This window comes from Artibeus jamaicensis, unplaced genomic scaffold (genome assembly GCF_021234435.1).
Source record: "Artibeus jamaicensis isolate MK-2021 breed Jamaican fruit bat unplaced genomic scaffold, CSHL_Jam_final contig_718, whole genome shotgun sequence".
Taxonomy (NCBI): domain Eukaryota; kingdom Metazoa; phylum Chordata; class Mammalia; order Chiroptera; family Phyllostomidae; genus Artibeus; species Artibeus jamaicensis.
In genome coordinates this window covers 6365456-6382284 of record NW_026521936.1, presented here as the reverse complement: position 1 = coordinate 6382284, position 16829 = coordinate 6365456, and the positions used below count along the sequence as shown (strand labels likewise).

General features: G+C 55.5%; 1 protein-coding gene across 1 annotated transcript in view; it reads left to right on the top strand.

Moving 5' to 3' along the window:
• PTPRN2 (protein tyrosine phosphatase receptor type N2) overlaps nucleotides 1-16829 on the top strand; it is a 383390-nt gene that overhangs the window by 172266 nt on the left and 194295 nt on the right. Inside the window, exons 6-9 of the mRNA XM_037131929.2 lie at nucleotides 5645-5978; nucleotides 10103-10315; nucleotides 11544-11584; nucleotides 13924-14282. Of these exons, the coding sequence (XP_036987824.2) occupies nucleotides 5645-5978; nucleotides 10103-10315; nucleotides 11544-11584; nucleotides 13924-14282 (947 nt within the window). The remainder of the gene's footprint in view (nucleotides 1-5644; nucleotides 5979-10102; nucleotides 10316-11543; nucleotides 11585-13923; nucleotides 14283-16829) is intronic.

Genomic DNA, 16829 nt, shown 5'->3' with positions numbered 1-16829 from the left:
CCCTGATTCCCTGCCAGGGAAAACCCACCTGCAGAGAGCCCAACTCCACTTACAGAAGGCTGGGGTGCTAACCAGCTCAGAACTAGGCTTGATGGGACAGCAGCCCCTCACAACCACACGCTCATCAATGTCCCCAGCAGGCCAGCATGAAAGCCTAAGGTGATGGACAGTGTGGTCACATGCTCTCAGCGTCCCAGCCCAGCTGCTTCCCTCCCAGCTGTGTTTCTGTCCTGGGTGTCACCCCGGCGGGAGTGACAGAGGAGGGTGGCCCGCTTGCTGGCACCAAAAAGCGGTTGTGGGGATACAGGGTGAGCAGCGGCTGTTCTCTGTGGGAACCTGTGTGCTTGTCCAGTTTTCCTTCAGAGTTGAATTCTATGCAGGCAGAAGACATTCTATTTTGTCTGATTCAGCTTCTCGTGTCGCTGTGTGTGGGGAGGTGCCTGGCTCCTTGCCAACACTCGTTCGCGTCTCCCAGTTGGAGTCTTCAGAGCTGATTGGGTGGACACAGAAAAACGCCACAGCCTCACTCCCTAAAGTTTTACTGTGCTTTCTGTTGATTCGCATTTTTCTAGGAGGGGACAGTCCCTCACGACCATCTGTCAGTCATCTCATTTTATAGAGCAAGAGACTGAGGCTGAGAGATGGCGTGAAATGTACAAGGCAAAGATGCAGCTGGTGGTCTAGCTGAAATTTGAATCTGGAAATTCTTGCTCAACTGTTTCATGTTTGTTTTCTGAGCCCAAACCAAGGTCACCAAAATCCCTCCTTCAAACTCAGGGAGCAGGAGTTGTATCATTTTCCCCCACAGATGGCAGACAAACCAGGGGTTTCTGACACAGGGGCTGCATCCACCTTTGCGCCTTACTCTCGGGTCACCTCGTCTCCACATCTAAAGTAGGGACCGTGTGCCCGCACCGGAGGGTTGTCTTCAGGGCCGACAAGGATGGGAACGTGGAAGCCCACAGTGCAGCCTGGCCGGGCGGCCGTATGCGCGGTCCTCTCTGTACCCGCTCACCCGAGGCACACAGACAGGGCAACGCAGCTTGGCCATGCCCTTGGCTGGCCGGCCGGGTGTGACACTGCAGGTGCAGCTTCTGAAAAGAGCAGGGCACAAACCAGGGAGAGCGTACAGAGGACAGAGTGCAGGGTGGGTGGTGCGGAGAAACAGCTGTTTCCTTGTGTCCTGAGTTGTCTCCTTGGAGTCATTCCGAGGGAGCGTCCTGCACTGACATGGCCCCTCGTGAGACTGTCGACTCTCTGCAAAAATTAATTGATTCTGTAGTTTACATCCAAACGCCTATTCACCCTCATAGGTTTGGTGAACTCTGTCAAAACCTGGGGGGAGACTCTTCCCCCTAACTGAAAGCTCTGCATCTCGGCTGCAAAGATAGTGCCACTGTCCCGGCCAAAGATAGACCGGTGCGAGGCTCCTCTAATGCAGACATTTCTTTTGTCCCGTTGACAGCGCTGTCAGGCAGATTGACACCTCCAATCTTCCTCCCCTATATGTGGGCGGGCCACTTGGAGTCTGAACACTGTTAAGCACTGACAACCTTTTCACTGTGTAGAGCAAGAGAGGGAGAAGTGGGTGGAGGGGGAGAGAGAAAGTCACAGAGAGAGAGAGAAGGAGGAAACAAATTGCCAGCATCACCCTCTATGCCCGAGCACAGGAAGGCACAGTGAAGTCACCTCGACCCCATATTAATGAGCTGGAGGTGGGGGCTTTCTGAGCTCCCCCACGCCGCCCAAACCTTGCTGTGTCCAGTGGCACCATGGGGCCATCTCATTAGGAAGCCTGTGGACAGCCACACAGCCATGTGCGATGTCAGGCCAGCAGCAAGCGCGTCTTGATCAGTGTGCTTGTCAATGCTGCCTTCGGGCTATGAGACAAACTGGAGAAAATGTTTGTTACGTGGTCAAACGATGGCCCAGTTTGGATTTCCTAATTTGTTTTGGCTCCTTGGAACTAGAGAATATCTGGTGAGTGTGAGACAAGTGTGCAGACGGAAGTCTCACCCACTCAGTGTTTGCTGGCACCTGGGCTCCCAGGGCCTCCAGACCTTCCTGGCAGTCGAACTCATCACTGCCATCTGGGGCAGGTGTGGGCGGATTTCCGGGGGAGGCAGGAGGCTGAATTTAGCTGTGGGACCCTGGCCTGGGTGAAACTGGAACAAGAGGCTCCGCTTCCACGAACACTCACTGTTTCGGAGATGAGGGACGCCATGCAGGTTGCAGTGCCAGGATGTGTGTCATCTGGCTAAGGGAAGCTGCCCTGACGTCCCCCCGCTGAATATAGACACTTCCTTTCAATCTCCCATGTCCCTGAACTTCTCTAATAATATGCTTCCAATTGTGGTTCCTGACGTCTGTGACACGGCCTGCATTCCAGGCTGCAAGCTGTGTGAAAACAGGCCCTTGTTTGCATCGTTCCTCCCCCTACAGGGTAGTCCAGAGCTTAGCACACAGCAGCAGTGGTGCTGGTGATGCTGACGGTGGTAATGATAGTGGCGATGGTGGTAGAGATGGTGGTGATGGTGGTGATGAACACCACCTCTGAGCTGTGTGCCAAACCAGGCACTTTTAGCTATACTCTCCCCAATCCTCACAACTGCTTTAAGAGAAAAAAAAAAACAAATTATTTTCCAGGTTTTGCAGGTGGTAATAGTGGAGCTCAAAGAGGTGAGAGAGCTGGCCCCAGCTGTGCAGGTTGTGCAGAGCTGCACTGACGGGCCTGTCCCCACACAAGCCTCCTGGGCCCTGCTGACTTCCACTTCCTAATCCGCTGACCCCTGGGGCCAGAGGGGGGCGAGTGGGTTCTTTCCTCAAAGAGACTCGCCATGGGGTGTGGAGTGTGCCTGGAGCAATTCCACTTCACTATGAACCCCGGAGGCTTTGGCAGCCGTTCTCAGAGGCTTGCACACACGGGTGGACCAGGCCACAGTGCCCAGACTCAATTTCTCTGACAGTCAGAAGCATTAACGTGCCAGAAGTGGCCGGACCGCCTTCAGGCAACTGGCCAGTTTTCATGCTTTTGGGTTGCTAATTTCCATATTTGGAGGACAGTCTTGAAAACTATTCACCATTGCCTTAGAAACCTGACATCATAGGTTTGTTGAATTGAGGCTTTAAACCATTTTTAAAATAGAAGGTTTGAGAATGAGTCACAGAATGTTAAACTCAGAGCTGAATGTGGAATAAAAGTGTGCTCAGTTGGATGGCTCGTCCTCAATGGGCTACAGACTTCCTGCTGCTTCAAAGAAAATGATGAGCAGGTGAAGTAAAAACAGCAGCAGTAGCGGCCATCAGCACTTCTGAGATGATCACCCCCACTTCACAGATGGTGTAGACATTAAACAGGTCCCCAAAGCGAAGGTCATGATGCATGCATCATTGGCAGTGGGATTCAAACCCAGGCAGCCCTGCCCTGCAACCCACTCCGTGTGCTGTTCTTGGAGCTTGAGCCACGCAGGAGGAAGCAGCAAGGAGAAAGCTTCGCTCACTGCTCAACTTCCCACTCCCAGGCCTCTTGCTCCCGGGGTGGGCTCCCTCTCCCTGAGGATGCCATAAGCTCTTCAAGGACACCGCTGGGCCGCCGGGGTTTGCAGAGCACCTGCCCTGACTGGCGAGAGCTGGGCGTTCTGTGGTCCCATGGCCTCTGTTGTTTGTGCCACCCACCAAAGTGCTCCTTTCCCTCTTCACCCTAACATGGTTCCAAGCAAAAACACCCCAAAGAGACTGTCTGTCCCTGACTGCTGTGCAGATCACATCCTGCTGTGATTTGTCATGGGCTGCGTCTGGCCTGGCCCGCCCTCCATCAGGAGCTCCCCAGTCGGCTCCAAGTCGAAGCGGCAGGTTGGCTACACTTCTAGTGAAGCAAAAAGAGATGCCTGTGGGCACGTTAACGAGGGGTTTGGGCGTGGATCCCATCCCCCAGCACGGTGGCCTGGGCGGGTGTTCAGAGACAGCCGTCATGAACAGGCATTCAGGCAGAAGACTGACACTCACAGTCAATTTGTGGGAGTCACTGCAAGGGAAGTAGGTTGCGGAGCATTTTCTCTCTCTCCTGTGACTCTTTTCTGAAGGAGAAGCATTCATTTCAGTGAGTACTTCGACAAAACTGAGCAACCGGATGGCAGCTGAAATCTCATCATTGTAGAAATAACACAATCTGAATGTCCAGCCTTCTCCTTTGACAGAAGAAAATGGCATCTCAAAAGGTGAAGTGATTTGCCCACATGCCAGTGTGAGAATGGAAACTAGAACCCACACCGACCCCAGCTGCCTCATTTCCAGCTCCAACACCAATAGCTGGACCCAAGCCAGACCCAGAAGTCGGAGCTACTTGTCTCAAACCCAGTGACAGCTGCGCCTCTCCACTAGATCCCCAAGCATGGACCCCACTGATCAGTGTGGAAAGTCAGGAGTCACCTTCCTGAGAGTCTTAGAGTTGGCAGTCACTGTTTGTCCACGCAGGGTCATCAGTGCTGTTGCCAGAGGTAGAAGAATGTGACTTCTGACATTTTCTAGCTGTCTCAGTGCTAAGAACACCTGGCCTGGCTTTGCCTAGTGGCAAAACTCAGTGTGACGAGATCAATCCCCCCCCAGGGACCTTTGTGAAATGAGTGAGGGGAAGATGTAGGTGGAGGCTCCGTGGAAAGCCATGTGGCCCAGGTCATGGGTTTGCTGTCGTGTGTCATCATTACCCCAGAGACCCTGGCGATTTCCCTGGTGCAGAAGATTGATGCTAAGGGAATAGAATATGAAAGTGATTTAAGTAATTAGTAAAAGCACTTCCTGCGCACAAGGGGGTTATGATCCCACTGAGTGGCCAGTGCAGCCGAGGAGGTAAAGGAAGCGGAGCCTGCATGCACCGCTGGAGCAGCCGCACTGCAGACCTGTGGGCAGGTCCTTGCTAAGTTACGTGCGGAGTCGCCACACTACCCAGCAACCGCACACCTCCAGGTGTGTTCCACCAAGAATGGAAACACCTGCCCACGTGAAAATGTGTCCACGAATGTCCACAGCACTGCTACTCATTTTGGCCCCAAAGTGGACGCAGCCCAAATGTCCAACAGCTGATGAATAAATAGGCAAAATGCACTATGTCCTTCACCCGGGTTATTTTTCTGCTACAAAAAGGAATGCAGCCCTGACACATGGCACGACACACCTGGAAAACTGTGCTATGTGAGAGAAGCCGACACACAGGGCCACCTCTCGCAGGATTCCGTTTATGTGACATGTCCTGCAAACCGCAGAGACACAGAGTAAATGGGCTGTTGCCAGGATTGCGGGAGGAACAGGGAGTGGGCATAGGGGTTCTATTTGGGGTGATTAAAACGTTCTGGACTTAGTGTAATTGTGGAATAGTGTGTGGTGTGTGTGCACCTCTGTGCCCACACTGCAAACAACCCAGTCAGGTGAATTTCATGGTACGTGAATTAATCTCAATTAAAGCTGCTATTAAAAACCAGTGCACCACTGCCCGTAGCCTGGGATCTGGTCTGTGACTGTGCCCGTTCTGGGTGTGCGCTTCAGATGCCCGGTGCTGTTTTGGGCCTTGAAAATCCAGACCATATCGCATTGTAGCATGTGGCTGGTGACAGAGACTCACCCACTGCTGTTTTGTCCCCCACCCCTGCAGGGTGAGGACCCTCTGACAGACAGTGCGCTGACCTTCATGGACCAAACATCTGCTCTGACCTATGCCCCTGCCTCCCGGGAGGGGCTCCCCATGGGCCACCCGCTGCAGACCCTCACCAGGCCCCAGCCTGATGACCTCAGCCCTAAGGGGGACAGAAGAGTGGACAAGCGGAATGTCCTTGGGCAGCTGATGTTCTACTTGGCTTATAGACCCCCCTCACCCACCAAGAAGGGCCCCCTCACGCCATACGACCTCATGCGCATGCCTTGGAGAGAACCCCAGAAACGGTTTTCGCCCCCAGAAGACCCTGACGATGCCCCGGGCCTGGATGATGGTAAGCCAGCCTCCCCACCCCCTCTGGTGTTTTTGTTGTTACTCCGTCCATCTTTCTAGCACCTTCCCAGCACTGGTCCCCCACTGCATCTGGGGTGGGGCAGGCACCAGGTATGTGCAAGAAGGAACACCTTCAAGCTACGAGCGACCCTGTGCAGTAGGGGGAAGGAAGGCAGTCACGTCCACTCCCAGTGCCAGGCAAGTTCAGCGGCTGGTACTGCAGGGAGGGGTGGATTGCCCCCTGGTGGACGGGCGGTCACAGGTCGGTCACATGGTGTTCTGGAAGGTGAATGATGAATGCTTTAGGTTCTCCACGTGCTGACTTTGTCACACACCCCGGCACAGCTGTGCTCACACTCACACCCAGCTCCCACATTTATGCCTATCTGCTTTGTCCCCCAAAGCATGCAGTGTGTGACAGATGCTTCTCATCACGTACTACATGCACTGCGTGGCCTTTCACGTGGCTGACACACCGCACAGGGGCTCTCGGTCCTGTGCGTGTGAGCCGGGCCCTGTTAGGCTTGTCTGCGGGGGAAGGGCATTGACTGGTTCCCACTCCTCTCTAGGACACAGAAGGCTCTGAGCGATTCGCTTTCTAACAGCTTTTTTCTGAAACCATTCAATACAAAGTGAGATTCTGATAAAATATGCCTTCTCCTTTGAAGATTCTGAAACAATAAAATCGAGCAGGTAACGGGTTTTAAAAACACATTGACCAAGAATCGCATTCACATTAGCACTCTGCTGTGCCTGTCCACTACACGTCACTGCTTTCCAGCGAGGTAGCCCTCTGCTCTCTCTCTCTCTCTGCCCAGACAGCCGCAACAGCACTTTTAAATGAAACAAATGCAAAGTTGTGACTTCCTCAATCAGTTCCCTGCGGGGCCACCTGATGGCCAGTGACAGCAGACACCAGGCCCTTTCCCACCATACCCTATGAAGTGCTCGCACCATTCGGTATGGCCACCCCAGGGCCTGGTGAGGAGCCCAGACAGAGCCACAGCCACAGCATGACTCCCCACAGAGGCGCAGGGCACAGCAGCGCACTTCACAAAGCACAGCAAGGGAGGTGGAGGGAGGTCTGAAGGGAGGGCCAGAGGGCCCATGTGTTGTGGCGTCTCAGAATGGCGAGGCCCTGGGGAGTGGGCACCCCAGACAACCAAAGGGCTACCCACCAGAGCATGGCTCGAGGAGCCCATGAGAACTGCCAGGTGCCTCACACGACCTGTGACCCGGAGCTCAGGCTACAGGTGGAATTCTAGGAAAACCCCCCGTACCTGCTGCCACGTGCGTGGTCAGTGAGTCAGGCACAGCTCCCTGCGTGTGGCAAATGTTCGCCTGGTAAAAACTGCTCATGGAAAAGAGACCGTCTTCCTTCACTTAGTCACTGTTCACACCTTGTCCCCTTTCAAAGCTCGGAAGGCCCACATGAAGTAGGACGGTGGCAAGGACAGAGGTCCCAGCACAGGATGGCAGTGCCGGATTCAGACATTGTCTGGTCCAGCTCCAGACGCAGTGTCCCAGGTCACCGCACTAGTGGAGTGCTCCCTGCTACAAGGTTATCCTGTCCTTTGGTGACCTGCTCACTATGGAAACCAGAATTTATAAACATGTATCTGTTGTACTTTTTACCAGTTATCAACTTCGTAACTGGTTACCATGCAAAACCTGAATAATTCATGTACAGACAGAAAACCACACAATCACTCAAGATAAGTGCTATCAGCACTGGGAGTGTGTCACCGCCCCTTGAGTCGCAGTGGTTGTGCTGCTGTGGGGCCGTCAGCCACGTCCCCTTCACCTGTCCACCACTTCAGTTCATCCCTGGGCCAGGCCGTCCTCCAAGTCAGGATTAACACACAGGCTGGGCCCAGGAGCATGGCTGCTGTCGGGGAACGGGGGGGGGCCATGTCCGCCTCCTACGTTCACGTTTTAAAGACCGCGGTGAAACACACATCAGTCTGGACCTAGTTACGAGCTGAGTCCCTGCAGACCCATGTTGCCCACGTGTGGGGACGGCTGCTGTCTAGGACTTGGCTCCTAGCAGGGAGTCCGCAGCACCCCCTCCTCAGGACCCTGTCTGCGAGTGGAGTCTGATGCCATGCTGGTGGCTGCAGGCAGACTTCGGTGACACCCTTGGGAGCCATCGCCGAACAGTGTCCTAGTCTGGTCTGGCGTGTGCCAACGGCCTGGGTCCAGGCTGCGCCCTCATCACCATCCATTTGCATTCTTAGCGTGCAGACTCACCATAATGTGACTCCCACGGAAACAGCCTTTAGAAAGCAGTTTGGGCACCAATGCAGCTACCTGCTGAGTCACGTGATTAACACCAAAGCTAAGTGGACCTTTCTGTTCTTTGCCTCGATATTACATGGAATGGAGGCAGAGTCGGACCGGGGCACCATTCTACAAGTACAGAGCGGACGGCCCACCCGAGCGGGGCTCCTGTCACCCAGGTGGCAGCCCAGCACCCCTCATGTCAAACCCTCAGCCCCTCAGGCTGGAGGGGGACACTTTACTGTACTGGTGGTGTTTCCAGTGGAAACAGGACGCTGACATGTGACTGCACCTATGTCTCCTCGATGGAGGCTCAGATGAGGACAGAATGAAATAATAAGCTCCCTCCGAATTTATCTGAAGCGTTTGCAAATGCCTGAGACTTGGCCTCCAGAAATTAAGTGGACTCTATCTATGCTCTCCAAGCAAAAGCAGCGCAGTGAATTCCTTGTGGTGGCACTAATGGTGGTGCTGATGGGGGCGTGGGTTTGGAAGTGGCTGAACTGTACTCACACGTGTACATGGCAAAAAAGGCTCTTAGCAGCAAAAGCTGCTGTGCGCCACCCGTGCCTGCTGTGTGAGAGTGGCGTTGCGGTGCGGCGTTCAGCACACCATTGCTTGTTCTCTAAAGCTTGTAACGTTGGTCTGGGGGCCTTTTAAGAAACATAATTTCGTAGGTCAGGCCTGTCACGGTTGTGCTGTGAGCTGATCTCCACCCCCCGGACTTACATATTTGATGTCCCGATATTTCAAGTAATTGCTGCGGTAGAGACACTTGGAGCGTCGAAAGCTACGTGAAATGTTGTCAGAAGTTGCCAGGTCTCGGAATTCTGTGGGGCAGGCGGTGGAACAAAGGGCCCCTCTACTTTGATGCATGTGGCCTCTGACTGTGCTCTGAGCTCGGTCCCTCTGCTGCCCACCGGGGCGAGCTGGACTTTGTCAAAGGATTTCCTCATTTCTCTTCGCCTTCAGATGGCTGACAGGGGTGCTTTGTGGTGCTCAGTGGGGCTCACGGGGGTGAATGGGAGGAGGTTCCCAACACGCACAAAGGTGCCCCTGGGAAGCCGGGCAGCCGCCGGGAGTCTACCACTAATGGCCTAAGGTATTTGAGAGTTATTTTTCACTAGTGATAACCCGAAAACATTCCTTTTTGGATGAGAGAAGACGGTGCTAGGAATTATATTTTACTCTTTCATTTCGAAGGTGGATATTTTTATTACAGTTATTCTAAGAGGCCCACTGAAACGTGAGTCTTGTCACATGACAACCTCCTTCTGTTCTTCCCTCCGAATTGAAGGGAGCTAAGAGAAGATAGGGGTTTGGTGTTTGAAATGTGCTTTGAGTTTCATGCTGACGCGTGAACCAACCTCAGATGCAACACATGTGTAAACTGGGGCTGCATGTTGAACAACAGATGGCCCAGCGACCGCAGTGGCCCGGACTTTGCCGGCTTCTCCTGCCACCAGCGCAGGCCCGGAGGGCGGTGGCAAGCGGGCGATGGCCAGTGTTCGTGGTGGTGGCAGTGTTGCTGGTCGTGTGCGCCAGGTGCCGTGCCCACATTTGGGGGTGTTATCTTTCTCACAAGTGGGAGGTAAACAGCTCATTTCCATTTCTTTGTGGCCTAAGGGCAGATGAGGTTGCCCCGTCTCTTTCCTTAGCCACGTAGTCCAGCTACTTCACCAGAGGCCCCTTCCATCCTCCCAACTGGGACCGTGCATCTGCTCCTAGTTCTTCCCCAACTCCCTCATTTATCTTCATGGTTAAAGACACGGCCTGCCCCTGCTGGGAAGGTGGCCTCGCCGCCTGCGCTGAGTTGATGCATGTGCATGGGTGTCTTCCCTCCAGGGGCCCTTCTTCAGAACCTGCTGGAGGAGCTGAGACAGCATGAGGTGGACGTGGGGACTCTGAGCTCCCGGGACCTCGACGAGGTGGCCCGGGTGCTGGCCAGCGCTGTTCACGACCCCTGGAGAGGAGCCGAAGCACCGCCCACTGAGCCAGCGTTCAGGCCAGAAGCAGTGCTCTTCGAAGACAGTGACAAGGGCAGGGACAGCCTGCAAGGTGAGCTGCCAGGTCCTGGTGGACAGGGAGGGCTGGGCTGTAGGAGGAGGAGACCACCTTCCCAAGCTGTGATGCGTTCTTGCCGCAGCAACACAGGATGCACCCGGTGGCTTCTGTCTGGGTGACATCTGCCTTTGAAAGCTCCCCTCTCGAGTTCAGCCCACAGAGCTATTACGTTGAAGACAAACCGCACGCTGTGAGGAGATGGACGTCCCCTGGGTGGAGTGCAGACCTAGAGAAGAACGGGGCTGATCCAAAGTGTTTTTGTTCACACTGTGTGTGTACGTGAATGTAGTCAAACATTCAACTTAAGAAGTGAAAGGGGCTCATTGGAATGTCTGCCCCAGGCTCCCAGCCACCCTGTGGGGCTGCCCCAGGGCACAGCAGAGGTCCCAACTCCCCAAACACACACGCATGTACACACATGCACACATGTACACCTCCCTCCTCCCCCGCCCCACACAGGCATGGGCTCCCTGGGTGACAGTCTCCTCTGTGCCTGAGGGCTTCTCCGAGTCACCGAGCAACACTGAAGCATGCTTGCACACAGGAGGTGCTTGCACACAGGAGGTGCTTGCACACAGGAGGCACAAAGGCCTGTGCCAGAAGCACAGGTGGAGGGTGCGCGTCTCTCTGTGGGTTGGGACAGGGGCTGGCCTGCCAGCAGTTGCCTGCCTTGGCCGCCAGGTAGGAGGCAGGACGAGGGACTGGAACTCCGCCAGGACAAGGCGTTTGTGAGGCAACTGGAGGTAGAAAGGCAGGACCCCCATTCTCAGGCTGGGAGGGTCAAAGGTCCCGAGTGTGGTTATTACAGCTTCAGGGCCTCGCGGTGAGCCGTGCGCCCCAGGGCATTGCGGGCTGGGTATTGACGTAGAGATGTGACCGGCACAGAAAGAAAGCAACCAGTCAGTGCCTGCCAACCCCTTACCTGAGCAGGTGCGTGTCCTCCGCTTCCACTTACTCTTTCATAGCCAAGGACTGTCCTGCATGTTGGACTGTCCTGTGTGAGCCAACAGTCAGGGACGTGCAGGTCCACAGACCACTGACGGGCATCATGGTCACCGTTCAGCCCATGGCCCCCGCTCCCCCACAGCTTCTACAGAGCACAGTTCTGTCGCGGAGACAGTGTGAGGGAGAGACGGCCCCTCGGCAGCGCTGACGCTCTGCAACCCCTCGCAGCGGCATTCTTGACAAGGACTTTGGTGACACTCGCTCGTGTCTTTCGCAGGTCGCGGGGAGCAGGGCAGCGAAGCTGGAGCTCACGAAGAGGTGAGAGGCCACATCTCCACACGCGCGCCCGGCAAGCCCAGAGCTGTCCAGTCACCTTCTGGTTTGCGGCTTGGGAAGGTTTCTGAAACACAAAGTTGTTGGTTTTTTCTAGGAGAGGATGGAAAAGCCCTCATAAATCCCCAAACTAAGAAAAGTATAAACAGCACCTGCAAAATTTTGTTTATTTAGATACAGCTAACATCTATTTTCAGGTCTTAGAGTAATACCTACTAGCCATTGTAGAAATATGAAAAATGATTCAGACAAAGAAAAATTACTGTCCCTTACAGTCTCCCCACCCAGGGGCCCGGAAGACGGGATTCTGCCAGGTCCCCCTGGGGACTCCCGTGTGCCGACCTCCGGGACTCTCTTAACAGGTGCCTGGCTCTCGATGGCTGTACCTGCTCAGCGGCTCAGCAGCCACGAGCCACATGTGGACTTCATTAAAATGAACTAAATAAAAACTCGGTTTCTCAGCTGGGCTTGCCCCAGGCCACATGGTCCGTAGTGCCAGGGTGGCTCCGCTGCAGAGCCGTCCCTCCCGCAGACAGCCCTGCCGGACCGCGCCTCTCAGGGAAGCGGAGCGGAAAAGGCTCGGGCCTGGGCAACACCCCCTCCCTCAGCAGACGGTTGGTTTTCCCTATTTAAGACCCTTTGTTCATCAGTACACGTCTTAAGGATGTGGAAAATCAATTCTTAAGCAATGACCATGACCTCATGTGGCTTTACAAAAGAACTGTGGTGTGGGAAGAAGGACTTTGGCCAGTACTTGTCTTGTCGGTTTATCTGCGTGGTTTTAGTTCCATGCCTGTTGGCAAGTAGAGTCAGCAGTTGTTTTAAACATCCGTCAGGAATGGTGGGGTGCTCTGAGTGGCAGAGGGGTGTCTAAGAGCACACTTCTTATTTAGGAAGAGGAGGGGCAAGGAGGAGCAGCGGCCGGGCCTGGGGCCAGGCTGGGGGTCTCCGAGTCAAACAGGCCCACAGGGGCCCTGAACCCACCCTCTGCGAGGCCCCGAGACCCTTCCACTCTGGCGGTTTCATCCCAGCCCAGGCGGGTATTGACCCATTTGCCTGCCCCTCGGGTGCACGTTCCAGCAGTTGGTTCCAACGGTCCTCGGGGGTTGTGTTATCCGAGCGCGTATTTGTTTAACAAGCCTCCTCCTCATACAGACCCCGTGGGAGTGAGGATGCCATTCTCCTCCAAAAGCCTGAGAGGGTCATTCCATCCCTGTTCGGTGACTGAAATGCCACTCGGGGTTTGAGCAAATGTTTTCCTCAAACTCTTTTCTGTAAATATTCCAAACCAAAAGGAAAAGTTAGGAAAGATTTTTAGTTAAAAATGGAATAATTAGTTTCCTTTATAGCCCTTCCTTAACTTCCTGAGTAAGTGTGTTTTCGTGAAGCGAGTTGTAGAGTGAACGCAGTTTTCCCATTTCCGTCTAACACAACACTGGAGATGGTACTTCACGCTGAGAAAGGAAATGCCCGTCTCAGAAGGCGTCCTCAGCCTGCTCTGCTCTGTGCCCCGCCTGCCACAGAGGCACCCTGCTCCTTTCTGGAGGAGACAGTGTCGGGCGTCTGGGGGTGTCCCAGCAACCACGTCTTTGATGTCTCTTACACCCGGCCTCAAATTCTGAGGCTGCCGCCCCCGGCCTCTGTGACCTCGCGCACACGACAAACCTCTCTCAGCCCCACAGGCTGTGGGTTAGAGACGAGCCCAGCGCCCTGCTCACCGCCGGGTGATACTGAAAGGAGAGACTTCGGACCAGGCGTGACACAGAGCCTGCACTGCTGTTGTAGGAGAGTGTCCCGCAGCTGGGACACTCTGGCCCGGGAAACAGGGTCAGGGAGGGGCAAGCGTCCCAGGGGGCAGCTCCACGCCCCTGTCGTCCCTGGCTCGGTTGTCGTGAGTGCAGATCATCACCATTGTCATCGCCATCGTCGCTGTATTGTCGGCTGAGTCTGGAGGGCAGGGACGGGCCCTGGAACCATGTGGGGTATTTCTGACTAAGACCCGGAAGAGCTGCAGTGATGGGACAGACCGAGACTCTTCAGGAAGGGGTGTGTGTCTGTGCACGTGCGCGCACACAAGTGCGTATATTGAAGGGGGTGTGGGGCACACGTTAGGAAACAGTTCCCATGAGCGTCCTCCCCTGGCCAAAAACCCCTCACCTAGACGCCATTCTAAACAGAGGCTTTAAAATCTTGGCCTCTGTCCACTTTTCCTTGCCAGGTGCCTGTTGTCCCCCCACATGGTGAGTTTTTCACACACGGCTTTCATCCTGTAGGTGGACAGTCTCTCTCCTGGAGGCCATCTCACGTGATTTTCTTTCCACCAGGTCAACCCTGTGAGCCTCAGACTCGGACACGCCCTGCAGGACCTCGGGTCCCAGCTGCCACCTGGAGCCCTACTTCCTGTGGGGAGCAAGAAATCCGAGGACCCCGAGGCCTCCTTGTCTTCGGAGGAGGATGCCGCCGGCATGGAGAACGTCAAGAGCCAGACCTACTCCAAAGAGCTGTGGGAGCGGCCGCCGCACTGGGAGGCCAGGGTCGACGGGTTTGGGGAGTCCCCACACTGGGCTCCGGGTCCAGAGGACCCGCGCCTCGGAGCAGGAGCTCACGGACACACTGGTGACGGCCTGCGACTGGAAGTCAAGTCTCCGGGGGAGGACTACGGCTACCTCGTGACAGAGAACGAGTGAGTAGGAACTCTGGCCTCTCCTGGGCCCAGGGTCCGGGCGTCCCCCTGGGGTGGGGAAGTGCTCTCGTTGCCACTTGTCTCCCCTGGAGAAACAAGTGGAGGTGCCTGCTGTCTCAGCCAGGAGCCAGCCGTCCATCCCCAGGGCTCCTGGCCTGGGGGCCGAGCTTGGGGGCAACTCTCTGCGACCCAGAGCCTTTCCTACTCCTTGGTCTCGGCCTGGTCACCTGCTGGTCGGACCAAGGTGTGTGTTGAAGCTGCGCTGACTTAGGTGGGGCTGGCAGGGGCAGGGCGAAGCCAGACCTGAGTGGTGGGTGGCGTCCAGGGCGTGGTGGGCCAGGTCTGCCTTGCATGCTGGCTCCAGACCTGTGAAAACACCAAACTCATTGTCACTTTCACACAAAATTGCCTAGATGCCAGGACAGACATCATCCTTCAGGGGAGATGGCCACAGAGCGAGAGAGCATTCTGTCCTCATCGCGTTCTAACCTCAGTCCCAGGAGCCCCAAACTCAAACACCACGTCCCAGCCAGCGCAGGGCCAGCCCACTTCTCCAGGTGTCACTACGGAGTCTGACACTCGCTGCTGAGCCTTGTAATGGCATTGGTTCCTTCAAGTACTGAGAAAGGCGTTTCTCGGGAAAACATACCTGTGTGGCTACACACAGGTGTATGTGCACTGTGTACTGTGTTTGTTCATACTGTGTGCATATGTGTGAGTTTGTGCATGTATATAACGTGTGGGTATGTGGTAGTGTGTGTGCCTCGTGCTCAAGTGAGTGTATGGAATTGTGAGTATCTGAGCGTCTGTGCACAAGTGAGTGTGTATGTGACTGTGAGCAGCTGCCTTTCCTCCCACTGGGCCACCCGTGTCCTCCCGTCCTGACACCCACGGGCTCATCCAGGCCATGAGGCACTGCTGCAGGGTAACACGGGCGCTGCCCCTCGGTTGGGGTCCTGGGCTCCCCACAGCACAGAAGAGCGAGAGCACCTCCCGTCTGCACCACTGAGGACGGTGCAGTTTGCCAGGAACCTTTGGGGCGGGACAGTCCACTCGCCGATGCCAGCACCAAGCAATTGCCGAGAAGCCACAGCCCAGCGAGCAGCCAGCACTTCGGCCAGAGAGACCCTGTCGGCTGCTGGCACTGCTCCTGCTCCGGCCGCAGTCCCCATGGAACAGGCAGCAGCAGGAGAGAAGGCCCCCTGTTGCTGGTGTTTGTTTGCTTCACTGTGCAGCTTCCCGGGCGTCACCTTTGGGACGTGAACACGCACAGGTGAAAGAGAAAACCACTGTCTGGCTGTGGCTGGTTTCACTGTTTCTTTGCTGCTTCGGTAGATGAACATACACAGCGCAGACGACTCAGCTCTGCGCCGGCAATTCTCCGTTTGTCACCGGGCCTGACACGCGAGGGTGACGCCCCCTTCCTCCTGGAGACAGAGATGGAGGCTCGGACTCCGTTATCAGATTAATTGGTAATTTGGGGCTCTCTGGGGCGAGATTTCACCAGATCTCAGCCTAAGTCTTCATAGATCAGCTATTAATTGACAAGAATCTCATTCCATTCTTTAAAGAGAAGGCTGTTGTACATGTGCTTGTCCCGCAAAAGCCGAAGGAACTTGACCTCTGCTCCACGTTATCTCATCGCCGGCTCCCGGCTCACCACCGCCACTCAGGCGGGAGGGGGGTCCCGCGGCTCAGCTCTGCCGGCACCGCCTCGCTCACACTGTCTGACGGACAGGGCGCACTTTAATCTTCGCCGCTGGCATTTCGTCTCTTTACCACCCAGACAGATTATTCAGGACTGGGTGAAGGGCAGGACAGCCACCCCGGTCCTCCAAGGACAGTTGAAAAATCATTTCAAGTGACGTTGTCAGGAAGAGGCCACAGGCTGGGACGTGGCTTTGAAGCAGAGGCACCGTTTGCCTCTCAGCAGAGGAGAAACTCCTGCCGTGTCTGGTAGTAAATGCTTTTGAGCACGTGGCCATCCTATTACTTGGCTGCTTCTCTTCACCATAAAGTTCCTTGTGTTTGGAGTTTGTCCCGCAGAAGGACCATCTTTGAGCCGTGAACCGACGTCGTTGGGAGCTCTTGCAAGTGGAGGGGCAGCCTTGGGAGTCTTCAGTCTGGTGTTGGGGGAGGTCCCACAGCACTCATAGGGACCTCGCTGGCCCAGCGGCTCTGGTGGCCGTGGACAGGCCAATTAAGCGCCCAGCCATCCCCCATGGGGGCGTGTGGAGCTCCCGCCATCGCGGCAAAGTGCTGGTCTCCATCTGGTCTCCGCAGTCTCTGGGAAGAAGACGCCACCATCAGGGGGCAGCCCCACAGCACATTGCCTCACCCCAGGGCCTGTCTCAGGCAGTGAGGCCAGTGGCCCTGCAGGGACCACGACACAGTAGGTGCTGAGTAAGTGAGTGGCATCAACCTGAGAGATCATAGCCCCCAAGAAAGAAGAGGCCGGTGAGCTTCAGTCAGGAGGAGAAGGGAGCGAGCAGAGAGCTGGGCAACAGGGCAGCTGAGGAGGAGACCCCCAGGAGACAGGGGCAGGCC